General features: G+C 40.7%; 3 protein-coding genes across 8 annotated transcripts in view; 1 reads left to right on the forward strand and 2 right to left on the reverse strand.

Annotated features, from left to right (window-relative positions):
- dlg3 (discs, large homolog 3) overlaps positions 1-5,274 on the reverse strand; it is a gene marked incomplete at its 5' end in the record, with an annotated part of 72,677 nt that extends 67,403 nt beyond the window's left edge. The window contains 2 exons of one of the 2 annotated variants that reach the window (XM_079268541.1): positions 4,049-4,184; positions 5,179-5,274. In XM_079268541.1, the coding sequence (XP_079124667.1) occupies positions 4,049-4,184; positions 5,179-5,181 (139 nt within the window). The remainder of the gene's footprint in view (positions 1-4,048; positions 4,185-5,178) is intronic. The other variant, XM_079268540.1, reaches the window with a different exon arrangement.
- Positions 5,275-6,544: 1,270 nt separating this feature from the next.
- On the reverse strand, positions 6,545-15,127 carry gdpd2 (glycerophosphodiester phosphodiesterase domain containing 2). 3 transcript variants are annotated; one of them, XM_079268374.1, is made up of 16 exons: positions 15,015-15,127; positions 13,014-13,242; positions 12,143-12,246; positions 11,906-11,999; positions 11,583-11,642; positions 11,395-11,493; positions 11,164-11,257; positions 10,772-10,917; positions 10,380-10,462; positions 10,008-10,167; positions 9,697-9,900; positions 9,461-9,609; positions 8,430-8,577; positions 8,130-8,212; positions 8,015-8,043; positions 6,545-7,001 (listed from the first exon to the last, which is right to left on the reverse strand). In XM_079268374.1, the coding sequence occupies exons 2-16, from the start codon at positions 13,101-13,103 to the stop codon at positions 6,928-6,930; spliced, it is 1,617 nt and encodes a 538-aa protein (XP_079124500.1). In that variant the 5' UTR covers positions 13,104-13,242; positions 15,015-15,127; the 3' UTR covers positions 6,545-6,927. The 3 variants fall into 3 exon arrangements, with proteins under 3 accessions (XP_079124500.1, XP_079124499.1, XP_079124498.1); XM_079268373.1 differs by having other exon boundaries at positions 12,143-12,261; XM_079268372.1 differs by having other exon boundaries at positions 12,143-12,264.
- A 1,588-nt stretch (positions 15,128-16,715) lies between these two features.
- On the forward strand, positions 16,716-20,269 carry pdzd11 (PDZ domain containing 11). Of its 3 annotated transcripts, none has more exons than XM_079269035.1 (6): positions 16,716-16,757; positions 17,281-17,388; positions 17,794-17,934; positions 18,031-18,129; positions 18,374-18,434; positions 19,052-20,269. In XM_079269035.1, exons 2-6 carry the CDS (start codon positions 17,296-17,298, stop codon positions 19,084-19,086), a joined length of 429 nt encoding a protein of 142 aa, XP_079125161.1. In that variant the 5' UTR covers positions 16,716-16,757; positions 17,281-17,295; the 3' UTR covers positions 19,087-20,269. The 3 variants fall into 3 exon arrangements, with proteins under 3 accessions (XP_079125161.1, XP_079125160.1, XP_079125162.1); XM_079269034.1 differs by lacking the exon at positions 16,716-16,757 and adding an exon at positions 16,762-16,848; XM_079269036.1 differs by lacking the exon at positions 16,716-16,757 and adding an exon at positions 16,837-16,915.
- Positions 20,270-20,823: the final 554 nt, after the last annotated feature.

Genomic DNA, 20,823 nt, shown 5'->3' on the forward strand with positions numbered 1-20,823 from the left:
GTGTGTGTGTGCGAGACGGAGAGATAAGAGTCAGTATGTCCCAACAAGATACTGTGAGAACAAAAGTGTAAGAATGGAGCATGTGACTCATCACTGTGTCTGAATGTGGAGGAGTGAAGCAATGTGTGGGCAGAAGAGTTTGTTGCCCAGCTGACTAAAGAGCAATCTCGCTCACACAAACTCTTATAGGCCTGCAGACACACACATGCTGTGGGGCCTACCTGCACATACACACTTGCATACAGGCACACACGCAAATACTCACAATGACACTGCAACATGGGTTAGAGGCAGTACGGAATGTGAAATTGCTATACAACCAGAGCAACGACAATAAAAAGAATATTCTTTCTTGACCAAAATGTTTGCATTACCGGTAAGTGAAAGTGGTTGCATTTATTTGCAGTTCATTTGACATATGTTGTTCTATTATTCACTTTTCTTTTAGGTCTGTTTTGGGAAAATAATTGGCTCTTAAGCTGCTAAAAAGTGCTCCACTATGTCTGTCTCTCATTTGGTGCAGAGCATTTAGTGTATAGTGGGTTTATCAGAGCTGATAAATGGTAAAGTTCATAACTATAAAACCAAAACAACGACCTAAAAGACACAAAAAAGCTATCTAAAGGTGAGGTGAATTTGTAGAACCGCAGGCGATGATTCTCTGAGGGGTCATCACTGCGAGTGACACCGTGAACATATATTGAGTCATTTGACTCATCGTTCCTGGAAAAGAACCTGGTTAGTTCAGCTTTAAATAAGTCTTGAGAAAGTTGCATCGGCTAAGTCTTGCTCTTCAGCTGCATCCCGGACACCTGGCTTGCTTTCACACATCTAACGCTTCTAATTACATCGTTTGCATCTATTCCTGGCAGAGGTAACAAAACAGGGGAAATTGCTCAAGCAGGTCTTGAAGTGTTTCGAGATCAAGATTCACAGTCACACAAAGTACAGAGAAACTGTGACTTTCCCAAAGAAATCTTTCAACCCGTCCAACCCTCACAGACCACAAATATTCCTGGGCATGGAACAAAATACATAACCCAAGACCAGAAGTCTCTTCCACAGGACTTATTCCCAGATCTCTTTTTTGATGTAGGGACTATTTTAGGATGGCCTGGTCGGAGCTCTAAGCCATTTTGTCACAGTCATCGGGGGGGTTCCTGCACCTTCTCCCTGTCATACAAAGACTCTGCATGCAGATCAGTGTGTTTGTGTGGCGTTATAGGCCTCTCCTATTTGTCATGTACCTATTCAATTGGACTGAAGTCATCTCTGTATTGCCTGCCTGGGTGAATCATACAACAACAACAAAAAAGAATGTGGCCCTGGTTCTTTACGTGATGATGAGCAAGCCACGGCTCACTAGAATAACACATTCACAGAAAACTAGGGCACAATTTCAAGGCAGGGCAAACAATTCACCCCCTTGTCACTGCCCCGATAAAATATTCCCCAGACATTTAGGGTCTTCTCTAATTTAACGTGTGTTTGTGTGCCCCAACTCCCTGCAGCCCCCCCCCCCCCCCCATGCCTCCCACTGCATGTTTGTATGCTGGAACAAAAGGGTGGACGCACAGTTAAGGCAACCTTTGTTCGTGACTGTGCAACCATGCAGACATCCAATCAAGTGGCCAGCACTGAACCTTCCCACACTGCATCAAACTCCTCTTTACTTCCCACAGTGCACCGGAGCTATAAATCTTGCTCGCCAAACTTTCTACCGAACACTTTCTAAATTTTCATCAGAGCACAAAAGAAAAAAAAGGTTTACAGCATCGTCAGCTCTGCTCAGAGAGCTCTCCGCAAAAAAGCCACACAAAATGGTCCGAAACAGAATCGCTTCACATGGACGCTGAGCATGCCAAGGCAAACACAAGAGGAGAGGATAAGCAATGTTTATACGGCACAGTATTCCTATTAGTGCTGTGAGCCGGCTGCTTCTCCGCTCTGCCTTCCCTGATGAGAAGAACCACAAGCTCAGCGAAGCCCTGCACCTGAGACACACCGACCACAGGCCTCTTCTACCTCTATCCTCCTCGCACTCTGCGCAGATGATCCGGAGAGCCAGGAGGGTTGAGGGAAGAGGCTTGGCATGACGGCCGAGAGCGGTTTATTTTCCTGTCGGCCTCTGGCAAGGCAGCCCTGACTGAACATTCTTCGTGAGGAATGTTTCGAATTTAGAAAGCGAATCCTCTCCGAGTTCCCCTCTCTTAACTAAATAACAAGATGTATTACATCTGATATCAATAGTTATTAGATTTGTTTTTTCTCAGCATTAAGCTATTATAGATGCATTTTTAAACGATTCATATTTTCTGCTCAAGGACACTTCAGCATGGCTCATTCTTAGTCCTATGAGACTTGTGGCATTGTTGGCGATCCCAGCTCAACTTTCCATCCTTAAGAAGCTGTAGCGGGCTCAGGCTTACAGATAGAGTGAAGATAATAGATATCATATGAAACTGGATGACCTGATGAATCCATTGGTGCCAACGATATCATGCTAGGTTGTTGGGAAGCAGGCTGAACGCTACTAAGTTTGAATCCATGCCATCCTAGATCCACATACACTGCTAGCATGGTGAAAAACATCCTTGGACACTTAAAAGGACATCCATGTCTGCAGAAACCCCAATTCCAGAAGCAGGAGTGATTTTTCTGGTATTATGTAGTGGCGTATGTGTAATATTTTCCTTCCAAAAGAAGGTTTGGTACTATCTTATTTGATTGCTGTATATGTAAAGAGAATTTCAACAAATATAACAAAAACTGTTTTTTGAACAACATTGCCAACCCTAGCTTTAAAGAACAAAACAAATATATCTTGATATGTTTTTGATTCGGGATATCAGCATGGGACAGCAATGACTAATATCCCAGGCCGCTAACAAGAACAAGTCAAGGTATTTTTATCTTCCATTATTCACTCCCTGCAGAGGCTTTGTGTTGCACCATTTAATGTATTTACTAGCAGCTGATAACCACCTACAGATACATACCATGTGGTCTCATGATAGTTCTTGTCTGTGGGGGCACCAGCTGTGTCTTCCTGATTGGAAATGAATGCTGCCTTTGCGATGGGACTTGTTGGCTGGACTTTGAATGATGGGATACTACAAATGAGTCCCTAACACGAACTTCACTGTGAGATCCTGTCTTCATCGCACTACAAACTATGGATTCATATCATTCCGACGTATTCTGTTAGAATGGTACTAAGCATCAGGCAAACAAAAAAACATGTGATAGAAGTGGGTTCACTGTTGCTTCAGCTACATCACTGGTAAAAACTGTCATACTGTATTTCTTCAAGTGCTGCCTGGGCATGCCCCCAGCGTGAAGGTGTAGCTGGTTATAATAGTGACTCTTCAGTGTCTCATTAGAAGCTATACGCACACTTTGGGATGCTTTAAGGAATAGTGATATCAGTTTAGTCAGCAGCAACTTTAGTTACGACTATAGCGATGAGGTAATGGAAAATCAACTGTTTCAGGTTTTCAATGATTAATAACATAAGTTCATGGGGAATATGGTACAAATGAGGCCATTTTGTCGAATTCAAGGGAAATATTGTGCTTTCACAGTGTGACAAGTGTGCGCTTGTAACAACTCAGTCTATCGATAGACTGTGTTGCGGTGGGTTTTATTAGGATTTCATTACAATGCGAGTATGTTACAGAGGAAACCTTTGTGGGGCAGACAGAAAGGCCTCTTTCATGAGACTTAATTGGGAAACATTTAGACCCAGTTAACTTCCCATACAAATGAATACAACCTGACCCTGTCTAGATCCTGTGTCTGCCTGCAGCCAATCACATGACAACACAAATCAGAGTACGGTATATAAGCTACCCTAAATAACTTGAGTGTAGCAAACCATAAATACCAAGCTGTAAACCGACTCTCTGACTCAAAAAAAGAGGAGGGTGTGAACAGGAAAAGTTGTTTAGAAAGTCCACCACAGCTCTGATGTAATTGAAGCTAAAGGGCAGAGTTTTGAAAGACTACCTCCTGGAAAAAAGGAGCTGTTGTAGAGTGTTTTTCTTACCAAGAAGGGCATGGAACAGCTGACTGCCCAAGATGGAAGAGACTTTGCCCACGCTGGTCTTCAGGGCCTGCTCCTCTGGACTGGTCAGGTTGGCCTGGTAGCGTCTGAGCAGCCCCACTGCTCGCTCTGTGTCTGCCTCACAAGATAAATACATGACTCAGCAGCAAAGAACCTACACACACTAGCTTTCATTGTTGACAGGGTTAATGTTATTCTCATGAAGTTGGGTTATGATTTGTATTTATTGTGTTGCTATTGAAAGTCAGTTAATCCAAAGATAAAATATAAAAATGTGATCGGATATCTCCTCAAATCTGTTACAGCTGCAATTTACAGATCATTTTTTAATTTGTTTGTTCGAAAAGAAATTGGGACAAATTTGAATTGCAAGTCAGAGGCCTTGATGATTTCCTTTAATATATTGTTTTCTCCAACCAACAGTCCAAAACCTTAAAATATTGAGATTAATGACTATACAGCCGGAGCTGAGTTTGTGCCTACGTTTCTGCCAATCCACCAATTCTCTAATTCTCTCTAAAAATCTACAGAGAATAACTGATTTAAACAATCAGCAAAGGCAGAACTCGTAAAAACATAAAGGTGTCCCAAAGGATTAAATATCATTATACATGAAAACTTCAACTTCATTTCTGACGATCACAGACATATATGTGCAAATATGATATTTTAAAATAACAATCATGTATATTTGACTCATAGTCAAATGCAGCACTGGTGTTAGTTGCATCCCCCTGTCGAGCACATTAAAGGTATTTTCTCTTGCAACACGACGGTACAGCTGGTTGTTGAACCTGGTGGGTGGTGAGGAAAACAGCACAGAGATGATGCACATCCCGGAGGTAAATCTACAACTTCACCGCTCCCTCCCTGATCCTGAACATTTAGATCGAGAAAAAAAACCCAATCTCAACAGTACGTTTCTGACCGGAAGTTGCAAAATTCTCCCAATTCCAGTATTTATACATGCAAAAAAACACGCATGTTTCAGAAAGTGAGCCAGTCAAGTCGTGCAAAAACTTCCACGTACTACTGTGCTGACGTGAGCCTAAAATTAGCTACAAAACCGATGACACGTGAGGGATACGTTACGTTACGTTAACGGTACTTACCATATTTATGTACCATGGTATGGGCAACTCCAAAAAAAGTCATGTAAACAACGGTTTTGAGTGGGTTTTTTTCAGAAGAAAAGAATTCGAGTATAGTCCCTCCTTGTTCACAAACGAGAGAGAAGTTGAGTTTTAAATCCAGTCGGCAGACACTCTGTTAGTGTTGCTGCAGCGGTGGTCCACACCCACACAGCGAAGAGGAGACACTTTACTTCATGTTAACTCTCCAGAAGTTTTTGGGGGCAAACGGCCTGAGAGCGTGATGTGTTCCTCCTCCCCTCACACACGTGCCTCGCCTCCATTGGAAAACATCCCTGTGGCTCTAAGCCCTCATTGAGACGCTGTCATATTCATATTAATACATTTAAACTCCCTGGATTGAGCTTGGAGTATCTACAGCATGTGGAACAGTCATTTGTTAAGTCTCTTAGTGAAACGTCTTCTCCAGGGTTACATTTTTCACTGATCCGCCTCAAGTAGCCTTTTTTCCAAATGTTTGTGTTGTGTGCCATCTAGTGGTGCTGTTAAGATAGAGGCTTGGGAATCACAGGTTCGAGGAGAGCTAGTTTACAGCATAATGAACCTCCGACCCAATTGTCGGCGGTCGAGATGCACCATGGGTAATGTAGGCGCCAGGCTTTGACGAGGAAGAAAGACCTCTCCGATCATGTTGCATCGATTTTGATTGTTTTTTTGATTGTCCATTGTGAGTCATAATTTCGCTGCTCTAAGGCAACAGAGTGTACACGTTGTAATATCTGTTGACATGTTTCAGATGTTTTATTATTGTTGTTCTTTATGTTTATATACTTTTGGTTATATTGTAGTTAAATGTTTATGTTTACCTCTGTTCTACTTTCTTGTCTTTAATGTCCTTGTTTTTATTTTTTTCTTGTTTATTTGTATAGTCAATGTATGTACGTTGAGAGCAACGTGAAAACCGGAGTCAAATTCCTTGTATGCGTACGCATACATGGCTAATAAAGCTGATTCTGAATCAGATGGTGAAGTAAAGTGGAAATGAATGCATTTTGTGGAGGGAACACAGATTCACGATTCACTATTTATCATCTCATCTCAGTGATGATATTCAGATACTTTACTTTAGTAAAATACAAATGCGACAATGTAAAAGTACTCCATTACAAGTAAAAGTCCTGCTTTCAATGTGTACCCAAGTAAAACTAGTACCAGCAAAATGTTTAAAAGGTAATAGGCCAACACACATTATGCAGGTAAGATGGGCTCTGTCATGTATGTTTGCATTTCTAGTGCAAAGGCAGAGTGCAGGAAATGTGACCATTGTTTCACAAAGAAAATAAACCAGAAAAGGAAGACAGAAATCAGTTTAAAAAATACTGAATCATTATATCAAGAAACACAAATATTTATGTAGTCAAGGACAAAATACACAGACACAGTGTAGAAAATAGTCAGTGCTTTTGACTCAGGTTACAGTATACACACATTGTTCCTGCAGCGATACGATCAGCAGCAACAGAAGAAGGATTAATACCCAGTTAACCAGCTAAACTTAAACAGAAACAAAAAAGTAAAACAGCCGATATTTAGTTAACATCTTATAACTGCTGAAAAAGCAACATTCTTATTTTCATGGCTTTGGAATACAGTGTATGGTTATTTAGATTAACTTGCTTTCTTCCTGGTTTAAGTCCAAACCATTCTGGCGGCGCAAACAAGGATCTATTCGTTTTGTGGCAGAAAAATGTCCTGCTGGAGTCGGGCAAACTACACGGTGGTTAAGAAGGGAGCCAGTTCTTTCTCGTTGGAGGCTGAAGTTGTGTTTCTTTGACTCTCGGTCCCTGTGGAGCATCACAAAAAAGTTATGAATACAGACAAATGAATACATTTGTAATAGTTATAGATGTGGTTATGGTTAATAAATCATTTTCTAATAATTTGTAGATCAGTTGTAAAAGAACAACATTTGGGTAACCAGGTTGTAGAATTTTATTTTTGCTTTCTATTTGGGAATGTCATTATAATATTCCTAATCCATTTAAATTATTCTCTTACTGTCTAAAACCTATGTTAATAAAGATTTTAAAGTGTTCCTGTTTCACAAATGTTTGTAAACGATAATGTAAATGTTGACATGTTTTTCATAAATAGATCCAAATAAGTGTTCTAACGGTGCAAGTAAAAATGACGTTTTACAACATGTGATATTGAAGGCCTGACTGATCAATGCAGCTTTAGTAAATAATGCATCAGTTAGTTGAGCCATAGTTACAGCTTATACACCTCTTGTCCATTATCTTGCATTATTACAGTCTCCAAAAAATTGTTAGTTTTTCAAATGAAAAACACAGACCCAATTTTCCCACTGTAGTTACATTAACCCGTTATTAACTTCATGTCAAACCCAAAGGATGGATTGGAATAATATCACCGCTTTAAAAAAATGTTATTAGCAACATGGAAAAATAGGAAGTAGTTTTTAGTATCATAATTGTCATTACGTTAACTAGAGCTGAAACAATTAGTCGGTTAATAGAGTAGTCCATCACCAGAAAATAATAATAATAATCATCAATTAATCACGTAAGTCATTTTTTTTCAAGCAAAAAGGCAAACACTTCTCCGTGTTCCAGATGTGTTGATTTTCATTTCATTTTTATGACGGTGAAATCAAAATATTTTGGTTTTGGACAGCAAATTAAAGATGTTGCCTTGGGATTTTGCAAATATTGATAAACACTTCATAGACGTAAGGATTAATTGATTAATTCTGAAAATAATCTGTAGATGGCTCAATGGTGAAAACAATCATTCGTTCCAACCCTACTGTTAACATATTGAACTCGTCCAGTACCTTTTCTGTTCCAGAAACAGTGCGTTTTCCTGTCGGAAACAGTGAGGTGGATGATCAGTCAATTCACTTTCATCAACACGCTCATACAACAGACACTAACGTGTGCTCTGCTTACCACTGAAAGATGTAGAGTCCAGTCATCATCAGAATAGATGCAATGTCCACTGCAATCCATATCATTCGGTAAGTAAGAGGCGCCTGTAACACACACACACACACACACACACACACACACACACACACACACACACACACACACACACACACACACACACACACACACACACACACACACACACACACACACACACACACACACACACACACACACACACACGGTGTTACTGCTACTGAAATAACCAGAAAGGGAAGTAAAGCACACGCTACTGTTGGTGCAGCCGTATGCGTTGCTCACCATGAGCCAGTCGGGCCGCTCCATGTCTTTTAGCAGGTGGCAGGAGTTGGTGGTAACAGAACTGGCCCCGGCACACCACAGCAGAGAGAACAGCCAACGCTCGTTAACCACCCACATGTTCACCGTGACATTCTTGCTCCGATGCCTCCTGTCAGATACAAACACAACGTTTGAAATGTAGAACTTTGTTGAGATTACAATGGTGAATGAAGACAGGAGTATATCAGAAGACAGACATCTATGGAAAGCAGGACAGTAGATATGTGTGTATGCAGGTCTGTGTCTGCCGATCTAAATGTCTGTAAGTAGGTGCATGTATGCAAGTACATACATGTACATGCAAATGTACATACTATGCTCCTGTGGGTATTTTCTCTCTTTTTTGTCATAATGATTATCATGCTTTCCTTATTCGACTATTTTTGCACCGGTTTAAAAAAACATAATTAATAGAATGTATAAATCAAATGAAAAGCATAAAGTTGTTCTACTTGCATACATGGATGGACAGGGATGAGAAGATACATACACACATGCATGCACCCACCCGGCCATCACAGGCATCATGATCCCCGACCAGACACACATTTATCCCGCACAACATTTCATTATGACCAAATGCATGTGATCAAAAGGTGTAAGATTACATATGTTGATGTAAAAACAGTGCTAACCTGTGCTGCCCAGTGATTTGTCTTTTAGTTCACTTTCTCAAAACATTTTTGCTCCACTGCATTTCATTTTTGTCATTCTTTAGTCATTTTTAATGGCTTGTTTGCTCATGCATGGAGCAGCACTCCTGGGTTGGAAGCTTATTTCAATCTCACTCCCTGGAGACCGATCCTGCGCCTCTATAGTCAGCACTGTGTCTTAGCATGCCCCACACACACACTTTTAATTAACACACTGCTGTGCATGCCCCCTGGCACTACCTACCTACCTACATATATATATACATATATACATATATACATATATACATATATACATACATACAACAGGTGTATTTAGTTTCATATTTATTCCTTTACCTGATATCTTCTGTACTAAACTTGCTGTATTTCACATTCAGGTAGCTCCCCCCTTCTTTAAGCATCACGCTTTCGTCGTCATAGACCTGGATGAAGTCTGGAGCAGTCTCTTTTACATATTTCCTTTCTGCTGGAGGGAGCCAGAGGACCTGTAAAATAAAAAAAACACCTTAACAAAATATGCCTTATCATGAGATATCTCAAATTTGATGAGAATGAAATAGAATCCGGCTTACCAGCTTTGGGTCAATGCTAGAATTCAAGATGGTCTCGACTGTGTCCACTGTGTCATTTTTGTGGTTGTGATAAAGGTCAAACATCACTGCGATGTTGTGCTGCTTGGCGAGGTTGAGGAGCTGACACAAGGAGGGAATGGTCTGATGTCTGGCTGTTTCCGCCTTCTCTTCTGAGAGCTCGGACACTGAATGGAAAGGATCTGTCTAAAAAGCCAGACAACACTTCCTGTAACTGTGGCATGCTGCACGATAGCACATACATCTTTGTGAGTGAGTGTGTGGACAAGTATGTGTCAAAGCCCAGCCCTCACCTTTAGGAACCATTCACCTGCATTCAGACTCTGTAATTCCTTCCAGGTCAGGTTGGCGCTGTGGCTGAAGTTTTCATCGGGAAACTTCTCTTTAACATTCGTCGTTCTCATCAAGAACCCAGAGGTATTGTCATGCATTAAGAAGGGAATCCTGTCTTTACTAGGTTCGAAAAACAGAAAACAAATGACATCTGTGAGGCAAAATCAATCCCATATTTAAAGGTGCATGAACGTAATATCTCTGTGGAGATAGAATCAGAGAGAAGTAACTCCCCCTATGAGGATACTTTGACACTCAAAGTATTTGTTCCATGTCATGTACATTGACACGTGTCTGCAGAAATCACACCGTGTTCACTGGCGGTCACGTACCTGAGCTGGACGTCTGTCTCAAAGGCCGTCACGCCGCATTCCATGCTCCTGTTGAAAGACATCATGGTGTTCTCCGGGGCCAGCTGAACACAGTGCAGACAGACGGGTGAGACAAACACACACACACACAACCCCACATACACCGTGTCAAACTGAACTCATTGGTGATGACCCCAGAAGCACAGCAAACTGAGGAGGACAGAGCAGCACAGCATATGGGGCCCTCACACGAGTGTCTCTGTGAGTTCTGTGTTTTACCTGGCTGCAAGAAAAATTTCCCCTTGAGCACAATAAAGTAAAAGTTGAAAAGCAAAGTTGAAAAGAATCACAACACAATGCGAGGTGGACCATGTGTACCTTGAGGGTGTTGTCAAGTAAAACAGGATGCTCACCATGGGTGCGCCGCGGTGACCAATGAGATTTGGTTTTGCAGGCAATTCGTTCGGCTCCATCAGACAAGGAGACTGGATGCTCAGGGGACACAGGAAGATGGCTGCTGACAGCACTACAAATATCCCTGCAATCAGGAGCTTAGACCCTGGTGAGAACAAACGATAAGATCATTCTCTTCAGCTGTTCGCACTGCGGTGAGTCTGAGCAGAGGGCCTGTGCAGAAGTCCCTTTAGAAGTGCGAGTAACCAGCATTGTTTGTACTGTGGTTGTATCATGAATAGTTCTGTACACTTAGTAAACAGCCATTTGATAAACTACATATGTGATGTCATGTTCAGCTGATTAAAGTGTGATTTTTAAGCCAATGTGTGCTTTTTTTCTGATGACGTACATTTTTTCTCAGCCATGTCGAAGCCCCGGAAGACAAAAAAGCTCAGCAGGGTCAACGCTCCAACAGCACCGAACTGCAAGAAAGGAGCTGTGGCCTGCCAAGAGGGCGACACGCACATCAAAAACACACCAGGTACACGGACGACGAAACAAAAAAACAAAACTGACATTTACTCGCTCAGCATCGTTCCCAAAAACACGCCAGCCCCTTGACATGAGAGCCTCACTGTACCTGCAGTGAGAGAGGAACAGTCGGCCATTCTCGCTGCCACTTGAGGCAAATTCCTGTGACTCCGAAAGCGACGAATATCACGCCAAAAAATAAGAAGATCTGTGTAGAAAGACAATACAAATATGACAACCTGTATAGATGATGCATATTTGGGGGGGGGGGGGGGGGTTGGGTGGTTAAATGTTTACCTTGTGTAGCCAGTGTAAGTTGAGCGGCTCCCTTAAGGCCACTTGGACCAATGCAAAGAGCTGTAATGAACGGCATTACATTATGAAATTGCAATGGCTCCCTACTATGTTTGAAGAATGATACTTCATTATCAACAAATGTATTTTTTCAGCTGCCATTATATCTGGTTATAAAGTACATGGTAAACAAAACAAATCTCATGTTTCTTATTTACCCAGACTTCTAAAGATCCATCCTCATGCCAGCAATGAACTAATATCCTGCAACCACCGCATCCTTACCGTAACATTTTAACATCACAGTATCAACACTATGTACTCACCAGCAGCAGAACACAGTAGCTGGTTAGCACTGCGGAAATAATGATCAACACCATGAACCAATTCACCCATCGTTTCAGTTGTCTGAAGCCCTCCCTGATAATAGAACAAAGGAGGGCAGCACAGGGTCAGCAGAATAAAGGTCACCAAAGGAAAAGGGAGAAGAGAAGAAAGGAATCTGGAATCTTTTGTGAGAGATGCAACGCGGCCTATTTGTCTGCACGTTTGTGATCACTCACCAGTTAACATCCTCTCGGTCATTAAACATAACCATAACCATGTACATCCAGCACAGGGAGAGCAGGGACACCAGAGTGACAACTGAGAACCAACAGCATGCATGCTGAAATGAAAAGGACTGCTGAAACAGGATTCATTTTCTGACACTTAAAAGCGTTTGAGGGTTCAAATAATGATCGAGATATTTTGTGTGCTGTGTGTGTGTCTGTGGATTCCAAAGGGAATTTGACCTGAGAAGACAATGGAACAATCCCAACATTTTTTGTTGGCTTTTTTTAGCTGCACTGTGTCGTGAGAATGCACCACAAACAGCTCCTTCATGCTCCTTCGCCATCAGCACCTCTCCACCCTCTCATTTAAATGATTATAGGCCCCACCCGCCCCCTTTATAATCCTGTTCCAGATAAATCCAAAACAAGCCTGTTAGGGCCTGTGAGTTCACTTATTTTTCTTGGCAGACAATTTTCATCATCATCAATACTAAATTCATTTACTATGTTTTTCTTTTCGAAGAATATCTCATCAGCTTTCTCCAGACAAAAGTATCCAGTTTTAATTTAAAATGCATTTAAAAGCTGGGATTCGTTTAGAAAGACTGTTCATTGGCATTATTTTACAATTCTGAATTCAGTCCGGTGGAATGTTAATCCCTGATTACAGGGATTTGTAAAGGTTATGCTCAGTGGAAGTACAAGGAACCTGAAGACTGAAATAGATATGAATTATTTCAGAAACATCACACACCAACGTATAATATAGAGCTGTGCTGAAGGAAAAACACCAAAGACGTATCTCCCCAATGGTCATATTTAGAATATATTTCGATTTGAAAACTTCAACACAAACGCAAATGTCGCGGAAAATACTTACTTTTGTTTTAGGTATACTTGAGTGCTTCCAGTGGCAGCTATAGAAGCCCCTGCTGCAAACTCTGCAACAAACTCTGTCGTCTTGAGACATCACTTCTCCTCCTCAGTCACAGTGTAGGAAGTGCAGCTCCTGGTCAGTGCAACCTGGACATCTGATACAGCCTGAAGGACGGAGGGAGCCCTGTCTCTGGATGCCGAAGAGAGGCCCGACCTCGTTGACCCCGTTAAACCTGTAAAGTGTAGGAGGGGGAAAAAAAGACGACTGTGACAGAACGCAAATGAGGGAGGGGGTATCAAGGCAATCCCTGCTCAGTAAGCCTCTCAATAGAGCCTGTGTGCAAAATGGGGTATCGCCACTGGCAGCACTTACAATGGCCAACACCGTGGGGTATTGAGAGTATAGCGCACAGGCCGGCCTCACAGTGACGTCACAGAATTGGAGCATTTGCAACACAAACAGCCACAGTGACAGGCACAGCCACGCACAGAGAGGGGGTGGAGGAAATAAACAGTCCATGAGTCAAGAACAAACATCACTGACATGGTGAAGGACACTCTTTGGACATAGATAGTGACTTCATAAATGTTTAGTTTGAAGTAGTTTAGATGGGAACCTCCATGTTGATACGTAGCCTGAGAATGGGGCAAAGCAAGATGCTGGAAAACATGTTGGGGCCTATAATTTAACAGTCGTGCCAGGTTTCGATCACCCCTTTCAGACGTGACATGGGAAATTAGCGCACGTTATTTGTCACCCACTGAAGAGGCAGATTGAGCAACAACTGTTTCTAAAACACGTTTCATACGACCAACCGTTTGTGGTTTGACTGGATTTGACTTGAGGTTTTGCCAGCTACTGTCCTATGGATTGCTCAATTTTTTTTCCACAGTCAAAGCCTTCAAGGCAATAAGCAGCTCGAGCTGAGATGAAACTTACAAATCACATTCCAGTCTTATGTTTTCTCTACGGTATAGAATAAAATCAACTTTTTTGACATTAAGTAATGCTTTTCTTAAAATAAATTAGGAGATTATCATCTAATGCGTGCATGTTTGCACAGGTGTAAATGTCACTGATGTATAGGGCGCCTCGTTTCACGGCAATTATTTAAGGGAGTTTTACATCTCAGCTGAATGTTGAGTAATCACCGTAGTTTGTGACAACCAGTGATCAGATGAACAACGAGAGGGAAATGGGAATGTCCCACTCACAACCAAAGAACAATTAAATACTTCTTCACAGTTGAGTGCCTTACAACAGTGTCCTTTCTATGTCTTTGCAAAACACAGGAGCTGGAAGACATCACTGTTTATTTATTTAAATCACACCTTAACTGTCACTTTCACTTACCAACATAAGCCACACCTAATGCATGTGCACACTTACTTACATGCGTCAAAGTTGCAGGATATAATTTAGCACAACGTGTAACTACATCAAATTAAGGCACAGCACTGGTACCTGCATTGTTCAGCAGATTAAACGACAACACAGAGACACACCTTGCCAATCCACTCTGCCACTTTTCTGTTATCACTTAACGCTGATTGGCAACTTTGACTGTAATTCGTGGGCGCTATAAAGACTGATGAGAGATTAAAGCGTCTGATCAAATATCCTTAGAATGATTGACGTTTATGCGAGGATAAACACCTGTCACACCTCTCACTCTCCCTGATGCATATACCGTCAACAAGGAAACAAGCCGCTCTGCTGTGACTTTCGTTATTACAGATACAGAAAGGGTTTTTCCTCCAACTTAAATTTTCAACTTGCGTCTTTAGTTTGTAATCCAGAAAAAAATTCACACACAACTGACTGAGTCAATTGCAGTAATTCAAAACTGTTTTTTTCAATCAATCAATCAATCAATCAATCAATCAATCAATCAATCAATCAATCAATCAATCAATCAATCAATCAATCACTCTATCTATCTATCTATCTATCTATCTATCTATCTATCTATCTGCAGTATCCAACAAAACGAACGAGACTCACCATGAATCACACTGTGTTGTTAAATTCCTCTGTACTCACTCGGTGGGAAAACCACTCTGTTGGCCTCCACTCTACTTGTCTGGCATCCTTTGAGCCCGTGAGCTGAATGTGAATGGTCCCACATGAATGGGTGAAGGGATGAAGGGGTGTAGCCCAAACAGAGAGGGAGGATCCAAACAATTCAACTCAGGTATAGTCTTCAGAGAGAAACTTGTAGTTTAAAGGAAAAAAAACTGAACGTGTACACTGACAGTTCCTCTGCAACAAGTAGTCAAGAGAAGTATCTCTCTAGATGTATAGTCTACATAAGACACTTTGGCTCCTCAGGGTCACTTTTAACAAATCCCATGTTCATGGCCAGATTGAGAAAAGATATCCTGGGTATGTTGAACTCTTTTCGTAGTACAGGCGTTGGGTTACTCAAAAATAATCCGCAGACCTTGTTGTGAGTAGTTTCGTACTGGAACCATTTTCTTTCAACCAAAATTCCTACATGAAACTGCTCACAACAAGGTCTACGGATTATCTTGAGTAATCGGGTTATGGTTTCTAGTAAGAGACATTGCTGTTTTTCAAAAGTAGTTTTTGACGCTTTCAGCAGCACAACCAGAATGTCATTATGTTGGCGAGAAGGCAGACGTCTCTACGACCGATATCTCCCTTACCAGGCAGCTCACACCAAAAATATCTAGATGAATAAATAACAATACAGGTAAGAGAAGAAATTTATATTTTTGATTTTGGGGTGAACCGCTCCTTTAAACCCCCTCACACACCTGCACTGTAGCTGGAAGATGACAAGTAACTAAGTAGGTGACATTTACTGTACTTAAGTACACTTTTGAGGAATTCACAAGCCCAGCAGTAGTCTATTGAAATTAGCCCCACTGCTTCAGGGCAACATCAAAGTGATGCATAGTGTAAAATATTCCATTCTACAGAATGAGCACCTTTACGAAAGTATATTTTGATGCTAATACTTTTGTACTTTTACTTACGTTAAATTGTTAATGCAGGACCCTAACTTGCATCATAATGCTTTTACAATGTATTGCTACTTTTATTGAAGTAGAAGATCTGACTGCTTGTTCCAACACAACATTTAAGTCCTATAGACATAATGTATACATTGATTATAGTAGTAGTTAAGCCAGAAACTTGTAGAGACATTAAACATGCTTGATAAAGCTTCAACACAGTGAACAGAATGTCTCATTTACTTTCTGTCTGCATTGCGTGCAGCAGTGCAGACTTGTCACACCAATCAGTCGGCACTTAATAACCGCATTACATTAGAACAACACTAACTGAAAGAATAATAACTGCAGTAATATCAGGCTTTGAGATACTGTGTTACAAGTAAAAGGCATGCATTCAGAAGTATCAGCATAAAAAATACTCAAAGTACTAAAAGTAAAAGTACTTATTATGCAGAATATTCAATTTCAGCATAATATAATAACGTATAATGTTTACATCAGTTTAATGTTGCAGCTGGTAAAGGTGGAGCTAATTTCAACTACTTACACTGCAAGGTTGTGAATATTCCTCTTTTATCTATTCTTTACTTTTCATAGTCTTTGAAAAGAAAAAGACACGGCTGTGTTAAATTCCAGTGAATGCTGGACTGCATGTTGGAGTGACTCCTCCGTGCCAGCAGGTGGCGGTAGTGCACTGGATACCACAGTCATCGGTTTACTACACGAATGAAAAAGTGCTTCCTGCTAGCCTTCAGACTGGCAGGTGAGATACTTTGTTGTTTTATGGCTGTCACTCTGCTTTCTTTCCCCTTCAGAGGTTACGCGCTGTATTCGTCGTTATAGTCCAAATGATGGTGAACAGTGACTGTTGGTTAAATATGATTCGTGATGAAGAGAGCAGCAGCGTTTCGAAGTTAGCCAGTAAGCTAGCTTTAGCTTTAGCTAGCATCTCGTTTGCATATTGCAGTGTGAAATGATCCACTGTCGGCTAAAGCACGAATAACCTCATTTTATCTCTATCGTCTGATACAAATGTGCATCTATACAACATTTATTTTAGGATTTGTATAACTATCAACAGGGTTAGTCTTTGGAAAGTCTTTGGAAAGTATTCGACAATATGTGATCTGAATGTAACTTATATTGTTGTGTTTGGTCTCTTTACTCGTTTTTATGCTGCAGTTTACATTATAAACATAAAGCACATGTACATATTTTATTATAACAAGTGGTACATTACGTTTTAAGGAAGAGCTTTTCATAACAATGTACATTTTTGTCTTTAGGTGTTTTTGCAAACGATGGATCAGAAGATTCCTTATGATGACTACCAGCTCCCTGTGGTTTTCCTGCCTTCATATGAGAACCCACCAGCGTGGATAGCCCCACAGGAGGTATGACACATCAGTGTGTGGAACTGTGCAGGTTATCAGATGTATCTTAAGACATCAAAACGTGTAAGAAGAATCACGCTCACAGGGCCATAATGGATATCACGACAGAGCCTTCTCCATAGCTGCACCCTCCCTCTGGAACTCTCTCCCCAAAAACATCTGAGATTGCACTGACCTTTCCACATTCAAATCACAAATCAAAACTCACCTGTTCAAAACTGCTTTTAATGTGTGACTATTATTGTGTACTTTGTTTTTAGTGTATTGTTTTTATATGTGATGATTTTAATGTAAAGTGTCTTTGAGTGTCAAGAAAAGCGCTATATAAATAAAATTTATTATTATTATTATTATTATGTTGTCGGTGTGCTTTGTCAGCTTTTCTGTTTCTTTGTAACATTGTAGCGGGTTCATCACCCGGACTACAACAATGAGCTCACCCAGTTCCTGCCTCGTGCCGTCGTATTGAAGAAACCTCCAGGAGCACAGCTGGGCTTCAACATCCGGGGGGGCAAAGCGTCACAGTTGGGAATCTTTATATCCAAGGTGTGTGTGTGTGTAGCCCTGGCATTAATGCTTGTGGCGCTGCTGACTAATTGTTCCCACATTGTGATTTCTGATTTGTGTGTATTGTGCTGGCAGGTGGTCCCAGACTCGGATGCCCACAGAGCCGGTCTGCAAGAGGGCGACCAGGTTCTTTCTGTGAATGACGTTGATTTCCAAGACATAGAGCACTCAAGAGTAAGAGCAGTACCTCTCCCCCTGAGACGCATACAGATATTAATCAACACATTATTATACAGTTTCGACTACATCTTCAGTGCAGTCAGAACAAGATGTCTGTGTGAAATAGGCCTTTATTTTAGAATGTGCCAGTTACATATTTCAATGTAAATATTTATAAAATGCTAGTTTTTTATATAGTATTAGGTAATAGCTTTTTTTAAATTATATTGCATTAAGTTCATTCCTTCTTCCTCTTCAGGCTGTAGAGATTCTGAAGACTGCGAGAGAGATACTGATGAGGGTTCGCTTCTTTCCTTACAGTAAGTCTTACTCTGCAAAATCATATCAAGTGAAAATGACGATTTATGTGACTATAAATAACAGATGAATTCATGCACAGTTATCAATGTGTTTGACTTAAATTGTGTATTTCTTGACTGATCATTATTTAAAATATAGCCCTGCTTTGTTTACAATACGTTATTGATACAAACAAACCTTTAAAAAGCATCAGAAGACAAAAGCAGTTAAGATTGACTCGTTGTCTGGTGTTACTATTTCAGTTTCTCTAAGTCACTTTCTCGAAGCATCCTCAACACATGCAAAAAAAAAAAAGGGAGATTAAACTAATTTAAAAAATGTATATTTTTATCATCCTCCAGTATGCCCGTACTACAGTACATGCTTTATCAAAATGACTGTAAAAAGAGAGAAAAGCTGTAAGAACAATCTTTGTCTTCTGGGGGACCAAACCTCAAGGAAAATGAAGCTTGTCAGCAGTTAGCTGCCAGCATGTTACAGTACCTGAATACTGTGGCTAAGATAACTACCTGGCTGATCTCACTGCATGTCTTCAACAATAATAAAAGGCTTTTAGTCACTGAACTATATCGTACTGGTCGGATGACAGACATTATTGTGTGTTTTCTTCTATCAGACTACCAAAGGCAGAAGGAGAGGACTGTACATTAGGAGCGAGAGCGAGAGATCTACGTCATCGCCCTCCTACGGACTCTGGCCTCCATTCTGTCTCCGCTTCAAGATGACTGACGTATGACAAACGGCTTCATTCAAAGTCCTCCATGTAAGGACAATATATACTCTGTCACCCGGTTACCTGAGCGCTGCCTGATCTACTGTGATACGTGGTGATTTCTACTCTGTCAGGATGTATTCACAGGAAGGTACGGTACAAGCAGAAGCTTAAGACATTTCACACTATAAATGATGGAACTGATACATATTTTTCTAGTCGAGCAGAACATTCATAGACATTTGCCCTATAATTCCTGTTTCTACTGTAGTCTGACATATTTAGATCATGTACAGAGTAGCACGTGTGTGTGTGTACTGTACACATCTGCCTGACAAAGACATGAAGTGGACACGCATGCTCAGTTGCCTGTTTATTAGGTACACCTCCCGAAAACTAATAGATCAGCCTGGCTATAAACCTACCATCATGAAATGTTTGATCAGTTTTAAAACAGTTTGGAATCATTTAAACTCAACATCCACTTACTAGCTTTTCCTGGAGCTTTCAAAAACGTGATTCCAATGTTTTTTTTATGTGTCTTACGCTTATATTGACAAACTGTACATGTAAATTAAATGTGCATATGACTTGGACTTCAGTACGCACTGACACATGACAGCAGGGCGTTATGTATTTTAGGAGGAAACGATGGTGCAAGACTTCTGGTAAATATCACTGACCCTAATATCACTGAATATACTGTACATCCAGTTTTTAATTGTTTAATGAATAGTAAGTTGTGTAAATAGTTCGGTGACTGCTATTGTTACTTAAATACTGTCGAATGTTTGCTCATGTTTCATACGTGTTCATTTCACATAACCTGCTTCTGGGCTGAATAGTTTAAAATCACTTTAATGTATGAACTTTATATTTGAGTTGCCAAACTGTTAACTATAACTAACATGATACAGTGCATGACAACCACACATTGGACTCTGCATCTTGCTAGTAAACAGGGGTTTTTTTTTTGTATGCAAATACCTGCCTGTTGCAACTCAACACAGTCTCATTCTTTACACCGCTACAGTCAGAAGATTACTTTTGGTTTTCCATTTGTAACTGTTTATTCTGCAGCACATTCACATGGTACAAAGAAATAAAACGTCTTGAGCCGTGGTAACCGTTTCTTTGTACTTGGAGAGCCTGAACTGGACCGGTTTAAGTAGACAAACTTGTTCCACGTTGTCGTTTGGTTTCTCCCGAGACTGGATTGTCATCTTAAGAGGAACGCAGACAATGACCGTTCCGTACGTTAACCGTGTCAGTTTTTTTTTTTTTTTTTTTGAAGTTAAGACCGGGGAACATTCCGCATCAAACATCTTAAGAAGAAAAACCTAACCAGCTCAGCCTGCAAGGCTTCATTCCAGGGTCTTTCCTCCATCATCACGTCAGCAGATTACAGAAACTTCAAATAAATACATTAAATAAAAGAGATCCTTTATGGTCAACAGTCACATTCAACTGACAAAATTCTAACGAGCTATAATAGATCGTAACCAGATTTTCATTCTTGGAGATCAACAACCGATCTGCTCTTGCCAATGCAAGTCCAGCGTCTGTATAACTTATAAGAATTACATAAAAACCTTTGACTGCACAACATGTGAAATAAATACAATGAACCTTCAAACTGTCTCTCTGCATCAAACGACGAAGAAAGAAACATAGTA

This window comes from Melanostigma gelatinosum (genome assembly GCF_949748355.1).
Source record: "Melanostigma gelatinosum genome assembly, chromosome: 5".
Lineage (NCBI taxonomy): Eukaryota > Metazoa > Chordata > Actinopteri > Perciformes > Zoarcidae > Melanostigma > Melanostigma gelatinosum.

Coding starts and splice junctions, on each gene's coding strand:
- gdpd2 (XM_079268372.1), bottom strand. CDS start 13,103: ATGTCTCAAGACGACAGAGTTTGTTGCAGAGTTTGCAGCAGGGGCTTC. Junction 12,265..13,013: donor CAAGTATACCTAAAACAAAA/GTAAGTATTTTC, acceptor ATCCTGTTTCAG/CAGTCCTTTTCATTTCAGCA. Junction 9,901..10,007: donor CAGGTGAATGGTTCCTAAAG/GTGAGGGCTGGG, acceptor CTGGCTTTTTAG/ACAGATCCTTTCCATTCAGT.
- pdzd11 (XM_079269034.1), top strand. Junction 17,389..17,793: donor CGTGGATAGCCCCACAGGAG/GTATGACACATC, acceptor GTAACATTGTAG/CGGGTTCATCACCCGGACTA. Junction 18,130..18,373: donor AAGACATAGAGCACTCAAGA/GTAAGAGCAGTA, acceptor CTTCCTCTTCAG/GCTGTAGAGATTCTGAAGAC.